The 22558-nt window shown below is 49.8% G+C and overlaps 1 protein-coding gene across 1 annotated transcript; it reads left to right on the top strand.

Annotated features, from left to right (window-relative positions):
* Nucleotides 1-2006: 2006 nt before the first annotated feature.
* Nucleotides 2007-7976, top strand: LOC105473087 (C-type lectin domain containing 10A). The gene is made up of 9 exons (XM_011726715.3): nt 2007-2254; nt 3469-3566; nt 4223-4339; nt 5541-5636; nt 5724-5795; nt 6451-6537; nt 6632-6786; nt 7049-7155; nt 7294-7976. The coding sequence occupies exons 2-9, from the start codon at nt 3506-3508 to the stop codon at nt 7460-7462; spliced, it is 864 nt and encodes a 287-aa protein (XP_011725017.1). The 5' UTR covers nt 2007-2254; nt 3469-3505; the 3' UTR covers nt 7463-7976.
* Nucleotides 7977-22558: the final 14582 nt, after the last annotated feature.

The raw sequence follows: 22558 nt of genomic DNA, 5'->3' as shown, positions 1-22558 counted from the left end.
GGGGGTCGGAGGAAAGGGGAGGGAGAGCATTAGGACAAATGCCTAATGCATGTGGGCCTTAAAATCTAGGTGATGGGTTGATAGGTGCAGCAAACCACCATGGCACATGTATATCTGTATAACAAACCTGCACGTTCAGCCATGTATCCCAGAACTTAAAAAAAAAAAAAAAAAAAAAGCTTCAAACCCGCTGAACCAGACTGAAAAAAAAAGTGAGTAAATGGAGAAATATCATAATACCACGTTCTTTTCATGGAAGATTCATCTATGTCAAAATGTTGATTATCTCCAAATTAATACGTGAATACACTGCAAGACTGTGGTAAACACACAGAGAGCTACCCAGGTCCCCCTTCTAGGAAGGATGTGGTGACCCACCGTGGGGAGTGTAACCTGCAGACAGCTGCTTCCCGAGGTCACACCCATGTCAGGGTTGACTGCCAGTGACTGAAGAAGGTGGTGCTCTACAGGACCCTGTGGCAGTCCAATGCTGGACAGCTCCCAGGGCTGGCATTGTTTGAACCCAGAGCTCCCTGTTGGTTTGGTTGAAACACTCCAAAGTGCTGTGCTTCTCCCTCTGCCCAGCACCGTTTCATCCACTTTCCTTTTCGAAGTGCTAATCCCTCATAAATAGCTCGCACCCCAAATTCAGCCTCAACCTTGGCTTCCAAAAACATAACCTGCAACATATACTAATTAAAATACCAAATACAAAATAAAAACAAAACCAGAAACAACCTGGTCGGGTGTGGTGGCTCACGCCTGAAATCCCAGCACTTTGGGAGGCTGAGGTGGGCGGGTCATCTGAGATCAGGTGTTAGAGACCAGCCTGGCCAACATGGTGAAACGCCATCTCTACTAAAAATACAAAAATTAGCTGAGTATGGTGGTGGACACCTGTAATCTCGGCTACTCAGGAGGCTGAGGCAGAAGAATCACTTGAACCCAGGAGATGATGGAGGTTGCAGTGAGCCGAGATTGTGCCACTGCACTCCAGCCTGGGTGACAGAGTGAGACTCTGTCTCAAAAAAAAAAAAAAAAAAAAAAAAAAAAAAGAAAGAAAAGAAAAGAAAAAGACACAATTTAAATTTCTGGTTTCTGTCAATAGAGAAATGCTAAATAAATAAATTATGATGCCTATGATGAAATGAGGTGCAGGTAGATCAAGTACATTTTATAAACTGATGTGGAGAAATGTTCCTCATAGATTGTTAACTCCAAAAAAAAAAAAAAAAAAAAAGCACATAGCAGAACACAACCCCATGTACATAGAAAATATAACCTAAAATGTATTTCTTCTCCTCCTTCTCCACCTTGTAAGATACTCAGTTTCGTTCCTACTCAAAGGGATGTGTGCATGGACTCAGGGCAGCTCCCTTAGGGGCTGGGCAGGGATCATGGGATGAAATGGAATCCTGTTCATGAAGACAGCGCCTGTGCTGAGAGCCAGAGCAGGGTGCCAAACTTTCTCCTTACAAGCTGTGTGTGATCTTGGGCTCTGAGCCTTAGCCCGTCATCCAAAATGCCTCCCCCGGTGCTTGCGGGGAATGTCTGTGGAAGGTAAGTGTCTGGCATAATCCCATCACAGATTAGATACTCAATAAAAGTTTGCTGTTTTCCTTGGCTTCTCCCTTCCTATTCTGGCCAAGAAGTTCTATTCTCTGTCACCCCCTTCCCTCCTTCCGAGTGGAGTGAGATGAGTGAGGCCAGAGCTGAGCCGCTGAATGACTGGGACCTAGAGGATGCTGATGCCAGGGACTCAGGCCAGCATTGAGCCAAAGCACAGACTGGGCTTCTCTAGGATCAGAGGTGCGATGATGGAGACACAGCAATTCTGGGAAATGTAGAGGCAGGAAGTGAAAGGAAGTGTAGGGTAGAGGAGCAACAGCAGATTGTGTACCTCTATCCAGTCCTGCTCCCAGATGGTAAAAATGAGGAAACTCCAAAAAGAGAAAAGGAAGTAGGCATGGCCTGGAGGAGGAGAGCAGAGCTGGCTTCAGACCCAACTCTCTCCACCCACACACGGTCTCTGTGTGTTCCAATCCCCGTTCATTCTCATTTACTGTCGAAAGTTGAGGAGATGGGGTGTCCCAGATGATAGGGCTCCTGGGATTTCAGACTGAAGACCAGCAGGACTCCAGTCACCTCTACCCCAGCTCTCCAGGACACAGCGCTTCCAACTCTGAGTGACGTCCCAACTCTGGTCCTTGCTTCACAACCAACGTGAGAATCACACCCTCCAGACCTCCCACAGGTAATGGTGCTGTGGGTGCCGGTGAGACCCAGGGGACAGGGGATGTCAGAGGAAGCAGGGCGAGGGGGACTTTGGGTCTTGGGTGGGACTAAATGAAAATAGATATAAGGTGGCAGTGTGGGATTTAATTACTATGTGAAGATTTGAGACTCTATGCCCTTCACTGGATTCTAGATTGGGTTACAGCAGCCACAATCCCCTCTCATAAACTACGACTCTGGGAGGCTGAGGTGGGAGAATCGCGTGAACCCGGAGGCGGAGGATGCAGTGAGCCGAGACGGCCTCATTGCACTTTAGCCTGGGTGACAAGAGTGAAATTCTGTCTCAATAAATAAATAAATAAAAATAAAATTAAACTAAGACTCAAACTCAGCCTCATGGCGGGCCAATTTCAAGCTTTATCTTCAGCCCCAGCCCAGCCATGCCCTAACCTCAATACAAACCCTGGCTCCTACTTTATTATTATTATTTTTTGAGACTGAGTCTTACTGTGTCGCCCAGGCTGGAGTGCAGTGGCACTATCTCCGCTCACTGCAACCTCAGCCTCCTGGATTCAAGCAATTCTCCTGCCTCAGCCTCCCGAGTAGCTGGGATTACAGGTGTGCACCACACACCCGGCTCATTTTTGTATTTTTAGTAGAGACGGGGTTTCACCATGTTGGCCAGGCTGGTCTCAAACTCCTGACCTAAAGTAATGTGTCTGCCTTGGTCTCACAAAGTGCTGGGATTACAGGCATGAGCCACCACACCTGTTGCCCCTGACCCAGCTCCTACTTTAACCCCAACTCCATATTCAACTTGAATCTTAACACCAACCCAAAGCCAAAATTGAACCTCAATTCTATTCTATTTCCAAATTCAGCACCAAACTTAACCCCAATTCCATCCATGGCTCCAACTTGCGTACCGATCCCAATCCTAGCATGAGACACAATCGCCAGTCCTGCCTGATTACTGGCCCACTGGGCAGTCCTAGCAATGCATTTAGCTCCAACGTTACCCTCCAGTTTCACTCCCAAACTCATCTCGACCCCAATTCTATCTCAACTGCAAACCCAGGCCCATTTCCGTCTTAGCCTTAACCCTGGGCCCATTCTCAACCTGAACCTCATCTCCCAACTCAACTTCAGCCCTGCCCTTGGCTCCAACCTAGTCCCAACCTCCTATGCCCCAGCTCTGCCCCAGCCTGGGCACCGGCCCTGCCTCCGTTTCAGGTGACAACCTCAGAGCCGTGCTGGCCCAAGCTTGACAATGACATATGAAAACTTCCAAGACTTGGAGAGTGAGGAGAAAGTCCAAGGGGTTAGAAATGGTAAGAGGAAAGGGGAAACTCTCCTAAAATGCTCTCTTTATACGTTTAGAAGGATTCCTCCTGTCATTTCTGTACCTCCACCATGTGCGCGGATGGGTCCCCACTCTGAGGAGGTCAGGCCCCAGCCTCCGATGGGCCTAGTGTGAAGTGGATGCAACGTCCCCAGAAAGACTGGGACAGGGAGGATCACAGTGGACCCAGCTTCTGATGCCCTGTGGGGTGGGGACGAGAGCTGCACATTGGTGGAGGGGAAGATAAGTAGTTGGGTTTGGAAGGAAACTCATTTGTGAACCTGACTGTCCAGCAGGTAGGTGAGCACAAGCCCATGAAGGGCCTGGCTGCCCCCAGCTCTCCCTGTGTCCTCCTGCCCTTGCCCCCAGCTCTGACCATGGGACCCCTCATATCGCCATCATCCCCCATCTGTGTGTGTGCACGTGGGTCCCCACGGGTGTGAGGGGCCTGTGTGACTGAGGACTTGTGCTGGTCCCTGAAGTCAAAGGCCTGGGCATCCCCCATCCGAAAATCCTCCTTGTCCAACCCTCCCCTGGTGTCCCTTGTGCCCAGCCCTCCTCACTAGACAGCTCCCTGGGCCCTCTCCTTCTCCCATCTCCGTCATGTCTGGACCCTCCTCATCCTGACACCCTCTCCTCTTGCAGGGCTGCCTCCTCCCCAGTCCCTCCTGCAGCGTCTCCGCTCTGGGCCCGGCCTCCTCCTGCTGTCCCTGGGCCTTGGTCTCCTGCTGCTGGTCATCATCTGTGTGGTTGGATCCCAAAGTGAGGGTCACAGGGGTGGACAGGGAAGAGATAAATAATGGGGTAGAATATAAATAATGGGGTGCTACAGTAGGGCAGAGGTGAGGCCTGCAGTAAGAGCAATGCAGGACGCAGTGTTGGGGGCAGCTGTGGAGATGACAATGGGGCATGGTGAGGACAATGCTACCAACTGTCATGGGGGTCACAACAGGGCCACTGAAGCACTGATGGGGGCACTGATGGAGTGATTGATGGGAACGGTGGGGGACACTGATGGAATGATTGATGGGAATGGTTGGGGGGCACTGATGGAGTGATTGATGGGAATGGTGGGGGGCACTGATGGAGTGATTGATGGGAATGGTGGCGGCACTGATGGAATGATTGATGGGAATGGTGGGGGCACTGATGGAATGATTGATGGGAATGGTGGTGGAGGCACTGATGGAGTAATTGATGGGAATGGTGGAGGGCACTGATGGAATGATTGATGGGAATGGTGGGGGCACTGATGGAGTGATTGATGGGAATGGTGGTGGGGGGCACTGATGCAGTGATTGATGGGAGCGGTCATGGGGGCACTGATGTAGTGACTGTTGGGAAGGTCAGGGGCACTGATGTAGTGACTGATGGGAATGGTGATGGGGGAACTGATGGAGTGATTGATGGGAATGGTGGGGGCACTGATGGAGTGATTGATGGGAATGGTGGTGGGGGGCACTGATGCAGTGATTGATGGGAACGGTCATGGGGGCACTGATGGGGTGACTGATGGGAAGGTCCGGGGCACTGATGTAGTGACTGATGGGAATGGTGATGGGGGCACTGATGGAGTGATTGATGGGAATGGTTGGGGGGCACTGATGGAGTGATTGATGGGAATGGTGGTGGAGGCACTGATGGAATGATTGATGGGAATGGTGGTGGAGGCACTGATGGAGTGATTGACGGGAACAGTGGTGAGGGCACTGATGAAGAGAGTTGATGGACCCATAAATAGGATGGCTGCTGGCTCTGTCACTGATTAGTTGGGTTATGTACTCAATTTACTTCACCTCTCTGAGTCTTAGTTTCCTCATTGGCAATATTGGACAATAATAGTGCCTGCCCCACTGGATTGCCGTGAGGACCTAATGAGGCAATGCTTATGGAGGGCCCGGGGCGGTGCTGGCACAGAGGACCCGATGAATCCCAGCTCTGACCTTCCCATCCACCTGTTTAGATTCCAAATTTCAGAGGGACCTGGTGACCCTGAGAACAGATTTTAGCAACTTCACCTCAAACACTGTGGCTGAGATCCAGGCACTGACTTCCCAGGGTGAGCCTGGCTTGGATGGGGCTCTGGGCTGGGGCCAGGCCAGGGAGGAGGAAGTTGACCCCTAAGTGAAGTCTCCATGCCCTCCAGGCAGCAGCGTGGAAGAAATGATAGCGTCTCTGAAAGCTGAGGTGGAGGTTATCAAGCAGGAACAGCAGGCAGGTGAGAGACCCTCCAAGTATGGGTCTGGGAGGCTAGGCTCTCAGACGCAGGTGGGGGTGGGAACAGGCTCCTGGTGCTGACCTGCCCTCCCCTTCACCAGCAGCTTGAAAGGCAGCATGCAGGCCGGGTGTGGTGGCTCACGCCTGTAATCCCAGCACTTTGGGAGGCCGAGGTTTTCGGATCACGAGGTCAGGAGTTCGAGACCAGCCTGATCAACATGGTGAAACCCCATCTGTACTAAAAAAAAAAATACAAAAAAATAGCTGGGTGTGGTGGTGGGCACCTGTAATCCCAGCTACTCGGGAGGTTGAGGCAGGAGAATTGCTTGAAACTGGGAGATGGAGGTTGTGGTGAGCCGAGATTGCGTCATTGCCCTCCAGGCTGGGCAACAAGAGTGAAACTCCATCTCAAAAAAAAAAAAAAAAAAAAAAAGTGGCATGCTTTCTCTGGAGAGCAGGCTGGAGAAACGGAGTGGAGGAATCCAAAGCGGATTTGTATCTGATGGCTGTATCTGGCCATGATATAGGGGGTGGGTGGGGACAGGAAGGAAAGTTCCTGGGCTTGGCCCTGTGCAGGGACATCTGAGCTCCAGGAACACACTAAGCAGAAGCACACCTAGGCCACTGTCCCCACTGCCCATCTGTGTGTGTCCCAGTTCATTCTGAAATGCTCCTGCGAGTCCAGCGGCTGATGCAAGACCTGAATAAACTGACCTGTCAGGTGGCTACTCTCAAGAACAATGGTGAGGAAGGTGTGGGGAGTACCCGGCCCTGCTTTTCTGCCCACGGCCCAGTGGGCAGAGCCTCGACCTCTCCACTCTATTTCTTCCCACTCAGCCTCTACTGAAAGGACCTGCTGCCCCGTCAACTGGGTGGAGCACCAAGACAGCTGCTACTGGTTCTCTCGCTCTGGGATGCCCTGGGCCGAGGCTGAGAAGCACTGCCAGCTGGAGAACGCCCACCTGGTGGTCATCAACTCCAGGGAGGAGCAGGTGAGGGATTCTGGTACTCAGTTCCTAAGACAAGTCCCATTTAGGGAAATAGTTCTTAATCTTGGCCTCACATTAGAATCATCTGGGAGCTTCCAGAATGACTGTCATCTGTGCCACACCCTCAGCGATTTAATAGGCCTGAGCATCCAGAGAAACATCCCCAAACTCCTCAACTGATTTAACGAAGAGCTAAAGTTGAGAATCTGCTTTAAGGAGTTGGCTGGGATGGGGAGAAGTCACCACTGCCCTTCTGTCAACCCAGAATTTTGTCCAGGAACATCTAAGCTTCGCATACACCTGGATGGGCCTCAGTGACCGTGAAGGAGCCTGGAAGTGGGTGGATGGAACAGACTATGAGACCGGCTTCCAGTGAGTGCACTCTGGCTTTCTGTGCCAATGTCCTTCATCAGCGCTGCCCCCCAGGGATTTGACTGCCAGCCTCTCCTCCCCTAAACTGAATTCCACTCCACCTACCCTTCCTAGCTTGCTGTTGTCTTCTCCTCTCAGGAACTGGAAGCCAGGCCAGCCAGACGACTGGCAGGGGCACGGGCTGGGCGGAGGCGAGGACTGTGCCCACTTCCACCCAGACGGCAGGTGGAATGACGACGTCTGCCAGAGGCCCTACTACTGGGTCTGCGAGGCTGGTCTGACCCAGGCCAGCCAGGAGAGTCACTGAGCTGCCTTTGGTGGGACCACCTGGCCGCAGAAATGGCGGTGGGGAGGAGGACTCTACCCAGCACCTCCTCTCAAGACCGCTCTGGCAGAGGAATAAGCCCTGGGAGATTGGGAGCACTGCCAACATTTTGAATGTTTTTTCTCCTTAACTTTAAAAAGATGGTATAGAGTTCTTAAACTTTTATTTTTTTTCCAACTTTTGAAAGTCAACTTCATGAAGGTATAATTTTTACATAATAAAAATGCACTCATTTAAAGAGTAGAGATGACTTTGACAAATATGCATGCCTAGGTGACTACTGCTCCGATCGCAATAGATAACACTGCCATCGCCCCCACCCTCATGCCTCTAGGCAGTCCAACCACTTCCCTGTTTCCAGGCAACTAGTGGTCTACTTTTTTTCCACTATTAACTGGCCTTGCCTCTTCTAGAGCTTCTAGAACTTCATATAAGTGAAATCATACACTCTCATGTATATACTTCATATAAGTGAATACATACTCTTGTGAGAACTAACTTACGTACTTTGTGTTGCTTGATTTTTGGCAATTTAAAAATGGCAGAGTGGAGAAGCCAGGTGAAGCCTTCGAAAGTCCTATGCAATTGAGAAAATAGCATTTTTTTCTTATATAGATTTGAGTTCAAATATTTTCTGTCACTTAAAGATGGCATAAACGTAGGATGATTAGGAAAAGCCATTGTTTAATTTCTCTGAAGATCCCAGAGTTATTGGGAGAGGTAGATAAGATCCCCAGGTGTATTGGTTAGCAGTTGGTGTGTAACAAACCACCCCAAAGCTCAGGGCTTATGCAATAAGCATTGATTATAGCTCATGAGGCTATAGGTCCAGTCTGGTCAGGTTTGGGTCATCTTGGCTGGGCTTGTTCATGCGTCTGTGGTCAGCTGGTGGGTTGGCTTGGGGTTGGCTGGTCTAGGGTAGCCTTGCTCCCATGTCTCATATTTGGCTGGCTCTGGGCTGGGACAATGGGGATGACTGGGTCACATTAGCCTAGCCTGGCCTTGTTCACAGAATGGCTGGGTAGGGGTCCAAGAGAGAAATTGGAAGAGTGCAAGGACTTCAGAGCCTTGTTTGGAACTGAACCATCACTTCTTCTGCATCCTATTGGCCAAAGCAGATTCCAAGGCTGCTCAGGTTCAAGTATCAGAGAAATAGGTCCCACCTTTTAGTGGGGGGTGGGGAGGATCTACAAAATCATTCATATTGTATAGAGAATGGATATAGAGAGGGGTGGAGATTTCTATTTTTTCAATCAATCCGGCATATACCAGGGGAAGCATCTCAGCTATTTTAATTTTTTTCTTTTTCTCTTTTTTTTTTTTTTTTTTTTTCGAGACAGAATTTCCCTCTTGTTGCCCAGGCTGGAGTGCAATGGTGTGATCTCAGCTCACCGCAACCTCCGCCTCCTGGGTTCAAGCGATTCTCCTGCCTCAGCCTCCCGAGTAGCCGGGGTTACAGGAGCCCGCCACCATGCCCGGCTACTTTTGTGCTTTTAGTAGAGACGAGGTTTCTCCATGTTGATGAGGCTGGTCTCAAACTTCCGATCTCAGGTGATAGGCCCGTCTCGGCCTCCCAAAGTGCTGGGATTACAGGCGTGAGCCACTGCACCTGGCTGCATCTCAGCTGTTAAGAACCAACTTTTTAAGTTCATTAAGCGAGGGCAGGACCCATTCATTGCTGTATTACTGTACCCAGAAATCTCCCTGATATATGGGAATGTCTCAATTAGCTGTCAGGATTTTCTGATGGGTTGTCTGAGGGGTTTGGGAGAATGAGAAAGTCAAGGATAATTCCAGGTTTGGGGCTTGAAAACCTAGAAGGATGGAGTCCCAGTTAATTAAGATGGGGAAGACTGTGTGAGAAGTTGGTTTTGTGGGTGGGATGAGGAGATAAGAAGCTTTGTTTTGAACATGTTGAGTTTGAGGAGGCTGTTAGACTTCCAAATGGAGTTTATTCTTTTTTATTTTTCTGTGTACCATAGTAGACATTTATAATTTTATTCAAATGTTTTTTAAAATCAGTTCCAGCAAGATACAGGTGTCAAAACCAAAGGATTTCTTTCTCTTTCTCTCTCTCTACATATGTATAGAGAGACAGGTTCTCCTGTCACCCCGGCTAGAATGCAGTGGTGCGATCATAGCTCGCTGCAGCCTTAAACTCCTGGGTTTAAGCAATCCTCTCTGCTCAGCCTCCTGAGTAGCTGGGACTATAAGTGTGTGTCCCCATGCCTGGCTAAGTTTATTTTTTTGTAGAGATAGAGTCTCACTATGTTGCCCAGGGTGGTTTTGAACTCCTGGGCTCAAGCGATTGTCCTGCCTAGGCCTCCCAAACTGCTGGGATTACAGGTATGAGCCGCAGTGCTTGGCCACAAGAGGGTTTATTGAAAAGAGTTTAATGACATTTACAGAGTGTGAGCAGGGTTCAGGAAGCCAACAAAAGTTGAAGTCCCTGTGGCTAAGAACAGCAGAGGCATCACCACTCTGAGGCCTGAAGGCACAGATCACCCACCCAAGCAGCTGTGTGCCTCTCTCCTCGGGTCTGAAAGATTTTGGATCATGGAAGAGAAGCCACCCCGCAGGAGCGTTAGATCCCAGTTCTACCAGTGCCACAGAATGCAGAGGGCAGCAGGAGAACCAATACAAGGCAGTTCCCTCCAGAATTTCCTGACCTGGTAACTGTGCTAGATAAGAAAAGCCAACAGTTCCATTCTCTAGTTTTATACAGGTAACTGGACTGGGGAGGCAGGGAGGGCATTAGGGAAAATACGGAGAGGACGACTTTGTGTTATAGGTGGAAATAACTGGGAAGATGGATCACAGATTGAACTAGTCATTGGAGGAGATTGAAACGATCTCTCCACTGACTTCCAGATTGGGTTGGACAGCCCCAAACCAAACCAATCCCAGTTCTAGCCCCAATTTCAGTCCCAATGTCAGCTCTAAATTCATCCCTAAATTCAATCTCTGTCCCCACTGCAGCTCCAGCCTAGCTGTACTACACCCCCACGCTGTGCCCCACGTGTTTCCAATCTTAGCCCCAAACTCAGACCCAACCCCAGAGGAAACTTGTCTATAATCTTAGCCTGAGACCCAGTCTGATTTTTAGCCCCAAGTACATCAATGCCATCCTCACCCCAGATACAACCCCAATTGTGATCCCTGTTTCAACCTCACCTGCAAACCCAGCCCCATCCACACTCCTAGTCCTCACGCCTGGCTCAGCCTCTATCAGATCCTCCTTTCCTACCTCGAAACCAGCTCCACACCCACTTTCAGCCCTTATTTCAGGCTCCCCCTTGCAGTACTTTCTCTGCCTCCGTCTCAGCTCCCACAGCCACAGAGACCACTTGGGCCAAGATATCAATGAAGTGTGAAGACCTCAAGTGCTTAGAGAGTGAGAAGGAACATGATCTTAGAAAAGGTAAGACAGGCCAGGTGTGGTGGCTCATGCCTGTAATCCCAGCACTTTGGGAAGCCAAGGTGGGTGGATCACCTGAGGTCAGGAGTTCGAAACCAGCCTGGCAAACATGGCGAAACCCTGTCTCTACTACAAATACAAAATTGGGCTGGGTGCAGTGGCTCACGCCTGTAATCCCAGCACTTTGAGTGGCCGAGGCGGGTGGATCATGAAGTCAAGAGATCAAGACCATCCTGGTCAACATGGTGAAACCCTGTCTCTACTTAAAAATACAAAAATTAGCCGGGGTGATGGTACTCGCCTGTAGTCCCAGCTACTCATTAGGCTGAGGCAGGAGAATCGCTTGAACCCGGGAGGCGGAGGTTGCAGTGAGCTGAGATCACGCCACTACACTCCAGTCTGGCAATAGAGTGAGACTCTGTCTCAAGAAAGAAAAAGAAAAAGAAAAGATAAGACAAACAGAAGCCCCCAGAGACAGGCCCGCCCCTCAAAGTTTGCAGAGGCCTGGACTAGTTCCTCTTGAGCCAACTTCCCTTTGCTCCCCTCCCCCAGCTCAGTCTTGCACCTTGAGGAGCCTGGGGGACACGTGAAGACACCTTCAGCATGGTCCACACCCTCCATTCACCCCCAAACCCCTGCTCATGGCTACCGCTTGGGCCTCAGGGTGTGCACACCAGCAGCAGGGTCTGCCACCCAGGGGACGGGCCCAGGGAAGACAGGTATACAGCTGCCTGGGTGGATGATATGGGCTCCCAGGTACCCAGGGAATGGCCTAGAAGGGCAGGCATGGCTTGGGGTGAGCACATCACCTTGGCCCTGGAGATTCCCCATCCCACAGGGAGGGATGGAGTCAGTGAAGCCCAGGAGGTCTGTAGTCCAAGGATGGTTCCTCTCAGACAGTGCCCCTTTCTCCCTTTCTCCCTTTCTCCCTTTCTCCCTTTCTCCCTTTCTCCCTTTCTCCCTTTCTCCCTTTCTCCCTTTCTCCCTTTCTCCCTTTCTCCCTTTCTCCCTTTCTCCCTTCCTCCCTTCCTCCCTTCCTCCCTTCCTCCCTTCCTCCCTTCCTCCCTTCCTCTTCCTTTCTCTCCTTTTCTTTTTTTGAGATGGAGTTTTTCTCTTGTTGCCCAGGCTGGAATGCAATGGCATGATCTCGGCTCACTGCAGCCTCCACCTCCTGGGTTCAAGTGATTCTCCTGCCTCAGCCTCCTGAGTAGCTGAGATTACAGGTATGCACCACCATGCCTGGCTAATTTTATATTTTTGGTAGAGACAGGGTTTCTCCATGTTGGTCAGGCTGGTCTCAAACTCCCAACCTCAGGTGATCCACCTGCCTCAGTCTCCCACAGTGCAGGGATTACAGGCGTGAGCCACCGCGCCCGGCCAACAGCGCCTCTTTCTATCTGCAAGGAGGGGTTCTCATGTCTCCCCTGTGCTGTAGCTCCAGGGCTCCTGGTTCTGGTCATTTCTGTGACTCCAGTATGGACTGTGCAGATCCCCCTCTCTGAGGGTTCAGGGCCTGGCCTCTGTGGTCCTCGTCTTCAGGGGAGTTAGGGTCCTCAGTGGCACAGGGACAGGGAGCAGGAAAAACATGGGTTATTTAGGAAAGGAGATCATAATTTAACCTGCTTTCACAGATGAGCATGAGCCTATGAAGGGCCTGGCTGCCCCCAGTTCTCCCTGTGTCCTTATGCCGCTTCCCCCAGCTCTGACCACGGGACCTCACATATCACCATTATCCCCCCAGCTGTGTGTGTGTTTGGGGGTTCCCATGGCTGTGAGGGGCCTGTGTGACTGAGGACTTGTGCTGGTCCCTGAGGTCAAAGGCCTGGTCATCCCCCACCCTGAAATCCTTCCCATCCCGCCCTTTCCTGGTGTCCCCTATGCTCAGCCCTCCTCTCTAGACAGCTCCCTGGACCCTCTCCTCTTCCCATCTCTGTCATGTCCTGGACCGTCCTCATCCTGACACCCCCTCCTCTTGAGGGCCGCCTCCTCCCCAGTCCGTCCTGCAGCATCTCCACTCTGGGCCCTGCCTCCTCCTACTGTCCCTGGACTTCGGCTTCCTACTTCTGTTTGTCATCTGTGTGGTCAGATCCCAAAATGAGGGTCACAGGTGGACAGAGAAGACAGAAATAAGGGGGTGCAGTGGTGTGGTGGTAATGGTGAGGTACAGGTTTAGTAATGGATGGTCAGAGAAAAAGTCTTTTTTTTTTTTTGCAAGAAAAAAATCTTGCAAAAGTGTTGGAGCAATGGTGGGGCAGTGATGTTGTTTGAATCTATCCCTGCTCAAACCTCATGTTCAGTTGCAATCCCCAATGCTGGAGGCCTGCTGGGAGGTAACTGGATCATGGGAGCAGTTTCTCATGGTTTAACACCATCCCCCTTGGTACTTCTGTCATGGTAGTGAGTTCACGTGAGATCTAGTTGTCTAAAACTATGTAGCACCTCCCTGCTCTCTTTTCCTCCTGCTTTGGCCATGTAAGATGCCATACTTCCCCTTTACCTTCTGCAGTGATTGTAAGTTTCCTGAGGTCTCTCGAGAAGCCAAGCAGATGCCACCATCCTCACTGTATAGCCCGCAGAACTGTGAACCAATTAAACCTCTTTTCTGTATAAATTACCCAGTCTCAGGTATTTCTTTATAGTAGTGTGAGAACAAACTAATAAAGAAGATTGGTACCAAGACGTGGGGCATTGCCATAAAGATACCTGAAAATGTGGAAGCGACTTTGGAACTTGGTAATGGGCAGAGGTTAGAAAAGTGTGGAGGGCTCAGAAGAAGACAGGAAGATGAGGGGAAGTTTGGAACTTTTTAGAGACTTGTTGAATGGTTGTGACCCAAATGATGGTAGTGATATGGACAGAGATGGCCAGACCGATGAGATCTCAGATGGAGATGAGAAACTTATTGTGAACAGGAGCAAAGGTACTTTTTTTATACCTCGGCAAAAATTTTGGTTGGATTGTGCCCATGCCCTAGGGATCTATGGAACTTCGAACTTGCGAGAGATGATTTAAGGTATCTGGTAGAAGAAATTTCTAGGCAGCAGTGTTGAAGATGTGACCTGGGTGCTTCTAACAGCACATATTCATATGCATGAGCAAAGAAATGATCTAAAACTAGCACTTACATTTAAAAGGGAAGCAGAGCATAAAAGTTTGGAAAATTTGCAGCTCTGCCACGTTGTAGAAAAGAAAAGCCCATTTTCAGAGGACGAATTCAAGCAGGTCACAGAAATTTGCATAACTGAAAGGAAGGCAAGTGCTAATAGTGAAGACAATGGGGAAAAACCTCGAAGGCATTTTAGAGACCTTCATGGCAGCCCATCCTATCACACGTCTGGAGGCCTAGGAGGGAAGAATGGTTTCCTGGGCCAGGCCCAGGGCCCTACTGTCTTGCACAGCCTTGAGACAATGGTCTCTGCATCTAGCTTCAGATGTGGGTAAAAGGGGCCCAGGTACAGCTTGGGCTACTGCTTCAGAGGGTGAAAGTCATAAGTCTTGGTGGCTTCCATGTGGTGTTAAGCTTGCAGGTGCACAGAATACAAGAGTTCAGGCTAGGGAGTCTCCACCTAGATTTCAGAGAATATATGGAAAACCTTGGATGTTCAGGTAGAAGCCTGCTGCAGGGGTGGAGCCCTTATAGAGAACTTCTCCTAGAGCAGTGCAGAGGGGAAAAGTGGGGCTGAAACCCCCACACAAAGTCCCCACTGGGTCGCTGCCTAGTAAAGCTGTGAGAAGAGGGCCACCATCCTCCAGACTCCAGAATGGTAGCTCCACTAGCAGCTTGCACCCTGTGCCTGGAAAAGCTACAGGCACTCAACACCAGCCCATGAGAGTGGTTGCAGGGGCTGAACCCTGCAAAGCCACAGGGGTGGAACTGCCCAAGACCTTGGGAGGCCACCCCTCACAGCAGTGTGCCCTGGATGTGAGGCATGGAGTCAAAGGAGATTACTGTGAAGCTTTAAGATTTAATGATTGCCCTGCTGGGTTTCAGACTTGCATGCATCCTATAGCCCCTTTATTTTGGCTGATTTCTCCCTTTTGGAATGGGAATATTTATCCAATGCATGTATCCCCATTGTATCTTGGGAATAACTAACTTGTTTTTGATTTTTGCAGGCTCACAGGTATAAGGTACTAGCCTTGTCTCAGATGAGATTTTGGGCTGTGGACTTTTGAGTTAGTATTGGAATGAGTTAAGACTTTGGAGGACTATTGGGAAAGAAAGCTTATATTTTGAAATGTGAGAAGGACATGAGATTGGGAGGGGCCAGGGGTGGAAAAATATGGTTTGGATCTATGTCCCCACCCAAATCTCATATTCAATTGTAATTCCCAGTGTTGGAGGTGAGGCCTAGTGGGAGGTGATTGGATCATGGAGGCAGTTTCTCATGGTTTAACACCATTCTCCTTGGTGCTGCTGTCATGATAGTGTGTGAACCAATTAAACCTCTTTTCTGTATAAAAGTGCATAGTACCTCCCCCTACTTTTTCTTTTCTTTTTTTTTTTTTTTTTCAAGACGGAGTCTTGTCCTGTTACCCAGGCTGGAGTGCAATGGTGTGATCTTGGCTGACTGTAACCTTTGCCTCCAAGGTTCAAGCGACTCTCCTGCCTCAGCCTCCCAAGTAGCTGGGATTACAGGTGCTTACCACCGTGCCCAGCTAACTTTTTTGTATCTTTAGTAGAGACAAGGTTTCACCATGTTGGCCAGGCTGGTCTGGAACTCCTGACCTCGTGATCCACCTGCCTCGGCCTCCCAAAGTGCTGGAATTACAGGCGTGAGCCATTGCACCTGGCCGGTACCTCCCCCCAGTTTTTTTCTCCTGCTTCAGCCATGTAAGATGCCTTCCTTTCCCTTTGCCTTCTGCCATGATTGTGAGTTTCCTGAGGCCTCCCAGAAGCTAAGCAGGTGCCACCATGCTTCCTGTACAGCCTGCAGAACCATGAGCCAATTAAACCTCTTTTCTTTATAAATTGCCCAGTCTTAGGTATTTCTTTATAGCAGTTCAAGAATGAACTAATACAGGCAATTATGGCAGAGTGTTTGGGGACAGTGACGAGGGCAGCTTTGGGTCAGTTGTGTGGCAACTGTGGGACAGACATGAGGGAAGTGTTGGACTGTGATGATGATGGTGATGGATCCATGAGGAGGCACTAGGTGTTTTGTAGTCAAACACACCAGAGCCTTGAATCCCAGCTCTTTCTTACTAGTTGTACAACATGGACAGATCATGTTACCTCTCTGAGCCTTAGTTTCATCCTCTATAACATCAGGACTATGATAGTGCCTGCCCCACTGGGTGACTGTGAGGACTGAAGGAGACACTGTGTGTGAGTGCCCTGCTCAGTGCTGGCACAGAGGCCACCTGATGAGTCTCAGCTCTGATCACCCCAAACACATTCCCACCTGATCAGGTTCTCCACATAGCTGGACCTGAAGGCCCTGAAAACTTTTCAGCCCTTTCACGTTAAGCAATGTGGGTGAGGTTCTTCCACTGAATTCCCAGGGTGAGCCTGGCTTGGAGTGAGGCTGGTGGGGAGTGGGGGGAACTGACTCTTGGGGACTGAGTTCCCCTATCTTTCAGGTGGAAGCTTGCGAAAAAAGGTTGACTGCTCTGGAAGTCAAGGTACAGAAACATGATCGGGAACAGCAAGCAGGTGAGAGACCCCCAAGGAGTGTGGCTGGAAGTGTCTGTTAGGCTCTCAGGACAAAGGCAGGGGTGGGAGCAACCTTGCGAGTGCTGAGCCACCCTTCCCTCCAGCCTGCAATGTGAGTGACACTACATGGTACAGTGTGGAAAACAAGCTGGAGAAGCAGGCACAGGAACTCAGCAGGTTTGAGACCACCCTGTGATGTTGTGCGTGGAGGGTTTGAGAGCTGCTAGGGCCAGGCCAGGGCACTGTTGAAGGGATTAGGGGTGTCTGACCTCCTGGGACTTTTGCTGTCCCTCGCTGCCTACTGTGTATGTCCCCAGGATGGATGACCATGTTCCCCCAAGTCCCGCAGCTGGTGACTGACCTGTAATGTCCTGATCTGTAACATGGCTGCCCTTGAGAGCCCCAGTAAGGAGGGCTCCATGCCCAGCCTTCATCCTGCCATGTTGCCCTCCCCTATGGGATCCTGACCTCTGTCCATCAGGCTCCATGGGAACCTGCTGCCCCAGGAGCTGGTTAGAGCCCAAAGACAGCTGCCACCAGCCATCCCACTTTTAGGCATTTTGGCCCGAGGCTGAGAACACTCCACCAGCTGGAGAACCCCCACCTGATTGCTGTCCACTCCAGGAAGAGCTGATGAGGTTCCCAGCCTAGGAGCACCTACATCTGGGGTGGAGGGAAGTCAACACTGCCCACGTGTGTCTCAGGTATTTGTCCAGACCTTCAAAGGCAGCATATATGTCAGGATGGGCCTCCGTGAACATGTGGGAGCTTGGGAATGAGGGACAGCTCAGATGATGGGACACATTTCGGGTGACTGTATCATCCTCCCATGGCTGGCACTGTCTGCTCGGCTCTGCCTTCATGGTCCGCGTTCGCCCCCTCTGTCCCTGACCTGTATGCTGCTCCACTGGCCTTCATGATCATCTTGGTAGTCCTCATCTTCCCCCGGTTGAGAATCTACTCATCCTTCAAATGAGCGAGGCACAGAAAGACAAACACCTCATGATCTTACTTATATGTGGAATCTAGAAAAGTCAAATTTGGCCTGTTGTGGTGGCTCAAGCCTGTAATCCCAACACTTTGGGAGGCTGAGGTGGGCGGATCACGAGGTCAGGAGTTCGAGACCAGCCTGTCCAACATGGTGAGACCCTGTCTCTACTAAAAATACGAAAATTAGCCAGGTGTGGTGGCGTGTGCCTGTAGTCCCAGCTACTCAGGAGGCTGAGGCAGAAGAATTGCTTGAATCTGGGAGGCGGAGGTTGTAGTGAGCTGAGATCGTGCCAGTGCATTCCAGCCTCTGGGCAACAGAGCGAGACTCTATCTAAAAAAAAAAAAAAACAAAGTCAAATTCATAGAAATCGAGAGTAGAATGGTGGTTACCAGAGGCTAGGGGCAAGCAGGCAAGCAAGGGAGTGAGAGTGGGAGACACACGTCAAAGGGTACAAGGTTCCAGTTAGACAGGAGGAATAAGCTTTCCAGATTGATTATGTAGCATGGTGACTAAAGTTAGTAACAATGATGTAAATTTCAAAACTGCTAAGAGAATAGATTTTAAATATTTGCACCACCACAAAAAAATGTATCTGAGGTGATGGATATGTTAATTCGCTTTATTTAATCATCCCATAACTACACATATATTAAAACATCACACTGTACCTCACAAATACATAAATAATTATTTGCCAATTTAAAAAATAAAAGGGCTGGGCATGGTAGCTCACGCCTGTAATCCCAGCACTCTGGGAGGCTGAGGCGGGCGGATCACGAGGTCTGGAGTTTGAGACCAGGCTGACCAACATGGTGAAACCCCGTCTCTACTAAAAATTGAAAAATTAGCTGGGCGTGGTGGTGCACGCCTGTAATCTCAAGCTACTCAGGAGGCAGAGGCAGAAGAATCGCTTGAAACCGAGAGGCGGAGGTTGCAGTGAGCTGAGATCGCATCATTGCACTCCAGCCTGGGCGGGCGACAGAGCGAGATTCCGTCTCAAAAAAATAAATAAATAAAATAAAAGAATTAAATGGCCAGGCATGGTGGCTTATGCCTGTAATCCCAGCACTTTGGGGAGCTGAGGTGGAAAGATCAGTTAAGCTCAAGACCAGCCTGGGCAACCTAGTGAGACCCCATCTCTATTTCTACTTAAAATAAATAAATAATACAATTAAATGTTTAAAAAGGTAAAAATCTCTTCATCCTTCAGATCTCAGTTTAAACATTACTTCTTTCATGGCCAGGCACAGTGGCTCACGTCTGTACTTCCAGCACCTTGGGAGGTCGAGGTGGGCAAATTGCTTGGGCCCAAGAGTTCGAGACCAGCCTTGGGCAATATGGCGAAACTCCATCTGTACAAAAAATACAAAAACTAGCCAGGTGTGGTGGCTCATGACTGTAGTCCCAGCTACTTGGGAGGCTGAGGTGGGAGGATCGCTTGAGCTCTGGAGGTGGAGGTTGCAGTGAGCCAAGACTGGGCCATTGCACTCCAGCCTGGATGACACAGCAAGACGCTGTTCCAAACAAAACAGAACAGAATGACTTCTTTCAGGGTGGGCTGCTCCATTCCCTGTAGAAAAAGGAACTTCCTGCAGTTCTAAGTCCCTCTGTAACTCTGGACTTCTTCCTCTGTGCTCCCATCCCCTGGCCATCACTAGTCCAGATGTCTGTCCTACCTTATGGACAGAGCCCAGGACGGGGAACCATAGCTGCCCCTCCACTGATGCAATCTCAGCTCCTGGTGCTGGGAGGTGGGTGGAGGGAAGGAGGTTCCCAAGGAGCAGACAAGGTGTTCCACAGCCCCAGGGCTCACACGGGAATTTTGCTTAGTTCTCTCTACCAGACCCTGGCAATGCTGTGGTGCACACGTTATCACCAACAGCAGAAAACCACGTGGCCGACTCTGAATCACCAGTCACTGCTAGATTTCCTGTCCTTTTTGGCCTCCATCGATTCTGGATTCTTTCCCTTCCCTTTTCTCCCTGCTTTTCTTGGGGATGATGTATCTCTTTGGAGTGGGGCCTTCTCCTCACAGGGTCTGCTTCTCCTTCTCTCTCTTCCTCCCCTGAGCTGTCCACACTTCTTTCTGTTCTGCAGGCTCCTGGTAGCACAGGTCACCCTGCATGCCCCCTGCCCCATGGACCATGCCTCTGTGTCTGCTGGCTCAACCTTACCTCTTCCACAAACCTCTGAGGATGCAGGAATCTTTAGATAACTCTCTTGCCGCTCTTTGGGGTGATGGGAGATGCAGAGTTTTTCTTCGGCTCCCTTTGCCCACACACCAGCTGTCATCCCTGCCTTCTGTCACCGGTGCCTGCTGCTGCAAGGGCGTCTCCCTGATGTCTTTTGCCTGCCCTTCACCTGAGAAGCAAAGCACAACCCTTTCTGCTCTGTTCAACCCCAACCCCATGCACATTCAATCATCCTTGTTCCCAGAAGTTCGACCCTATCAGTGGGCAGAGCTCTGATCCCTTTTACAATGAACCACGCCAATGACTCACTTTCTGATCCTCCTGTCTCTTTCCCCAGTGGAACTGTATCTCATTCTGCAATGCAGTGAGGCTAGCCCTGGATTATTGTCTCGTCTCTGGACTCAGCCTTAGGCAGTCACCTCTATGATCTGCATCATGGAAACGTTGGCTGTTGGTGTTGAAAGTCAAACCTTCGAAATTCAAAAAATCTTTTCTCTCCTCTATGGCCTGACTCTTGCCATCTAGAATCACATTTTGGCTTTCAGAAGTTCGCTTTTGTTAGAGGTTTGAAAATCCATTCAGAAATGCAGCTGACTTATATTGTCTGTTGTTCATACCCACCCCCAGTTTAGGGCTATGACTAAGGAGAGCTGTCACTGAGGCCCGAGTGGTGGGGCAGGATAATGGTTACACAGGGGTTTGATGCTGGTGACAAGGAGGCCTCATTGGCTGCTCCAAATATTATCTACTGCAGGCCTTTCATTTAATGTCTTTCTGCACTGCTTGGATTTTCTACCTGCATAAATTGTATGATTTAAATTAAAAGCCAACAAATGAATGAGTTAAGATCATGCTATAATGGTCACCCCCACAGTGAAAACAGAACCAAACAATTCAGCCTGGTTGGGAGAGGATGATGTCAGGCGGGTTGCAGGCACCAGGAAGGGGCAGAAAGGGGAGGTTGTCACAGCTCTGAGAAGCTGGAATGCTTGGAGTGGGATTAGGTTAAATTAGGGCATTCAAGTGGTGACAGGCTCCATACATTAAGCATACTCAGAAAGTGGGGCAGGGACCGGGAGGAAGTTCAGCCGATCGGGCACAGCTGATGCAACAAAACAGTATTATTTTATTTTTATTTGTTTTGAGACAGAGTTCTGCTCTTGTTGCCCAGGCTGGAGTGCAATGGCATGATCTTGGCTCACCGCAACCTCTGCCTCCCGGGTTCAATAGGTTCTCCTGCTTTAACCTACCAAGTATATTTTGTTTTTTTGAGATGGAGTATGGCTCTGTCACCCAGGCCGGAGTGCAGTGGCACAGTCTTGGTTCACCGCAACCGCTGCCTCCTGGGTTCAAGTGATTCTCCTGCCTCAGCCTCCCGAGTAGCTGAGATTACAGGCGCCTGCCACCATGCCCAGCTAATTTTTGTATTTTTAGTAGAGACAGGGTTTCACCATGTTGGCCAGGCTGGTCTCGAACTCCTGACCTCAAGTGATTGGCCCGCCTTGGCCTCCCAAAGTGCTGGGATTATGGGTGTGAACCACCGTGCCTGGCCAAAATAGTGTTGTTTAAAAGCTACATTTTCACATATTAAAACAACTACCACCACCCTGAATGTTCCTCTGTCTGGCAAGAACACGTTTTTTTCCCTTTGAGACAGGCTCTCCTCACTCTGTCACCTAGGCTGGAGTGCAGTGGCACTGTCACAGCTCACTGTGGCCTTGAACTCCTGGGTTCAAGGGATCCTCCTGCCTCAGCCTCCCGAGTAGCGAGGACCACAAGTGTCTACCAGCATGCCCAGATAATTTAAAAAAATTTTTGTAGAGATGGGGTCTTGCTATGTTGTCCAGGCGGATGGCAAGGATGCATTTTGAAAGAAGACTGTTCTTTAATTTTGGGAAACTTCTCATGCTGGCTCTTGGATTATGCAAACACATTTCTGTTATTCAAAGTTATACAAGACCCTCTTCTGAAAAAGGACTTTGGTTAGAAGGAGATAAAACTGCTCTTTGGTGATCATATACATTTTCTAGGTTGCTCCTGGAGACAAGGAGTTTTAGGTAAGGAGGGGATGAGACTGTGGAAGAGATGTGTGATGCTTGTTTGGTTGGACTGGTTTGAACTCCTATAATAGCAGAGTCCTATATCAGAAGGACTTTTGGGACCGGGTGCATGGCTCACGCCTGTAATCCCAGCATTTTGGGAGGCCGAGATGGGAGGATCACTTGAGGTCAGGAGTTGAAGACTAGCCTGGCCAACATGGTAAAACCCCGTCTCTACTAAAAATACAAAAATTAGCTGAGTGTGGTGGCGTGCACCTGTAAACCCAGCTACTCAGGAGGCTGAGGCAGGAGAATTGCTTGAACCCGGGAGGCAGAGATTGCAGTGAGCCGAGATCGCACCATTGCGCTCCAGCCTGGGTGACAGAGCGAGACACTGTCTCAAAAAAAAAAAAAAAAAAAAAAAAAAAAAGGACTTTTGGGTCATAAACTACAGAAAATCTTTGGATTTAGGTAATGCAGAGACTATTTATTATACAAGGGCGTCTCACACCACCTGTTATGTGTTGAATTGTGTCCTCCAAAAGAAAGGTTGAAGTTCTAACCCCCGGTATCCCAGAAGGTGGTCTTACTTGGAAATAGGGTCGTTACAGATGTAAGATTAGGTCATGTCAGAGTAGGGCATGTCCTTAATCCAATATGGCTGGTGTCCTTACAAGAAGAGAAAAGACACAGACACACAATGTAAGAAAGCCATGGGCCGGGCATGGTGACTCACACCTGTAATCCCAGCACTTTGGGAGGCCGAGGCAGGTGGATCGCTT

Source organism: Macaca nemestrina, chromosome 17, assembly GCF_043159975.1.
Source record: "Macaca nemestrina isolate mMacNem1 chromosome 17, mMacNem.hap1, whole genome shotgun sequence".
Classification (NCBI taxonomy): domain Eukaryota; kingdom Metazoa; phylum Chordata; class Mammalia; order Primates; family Cercopithecidae; genus Macaca; species Macaca nemestrina.
The sequence above is the reverse complement of the archived record's forward strand: the minus strand, read 5'-3'. Positions and strand labels throughout refer to the sequence as shown.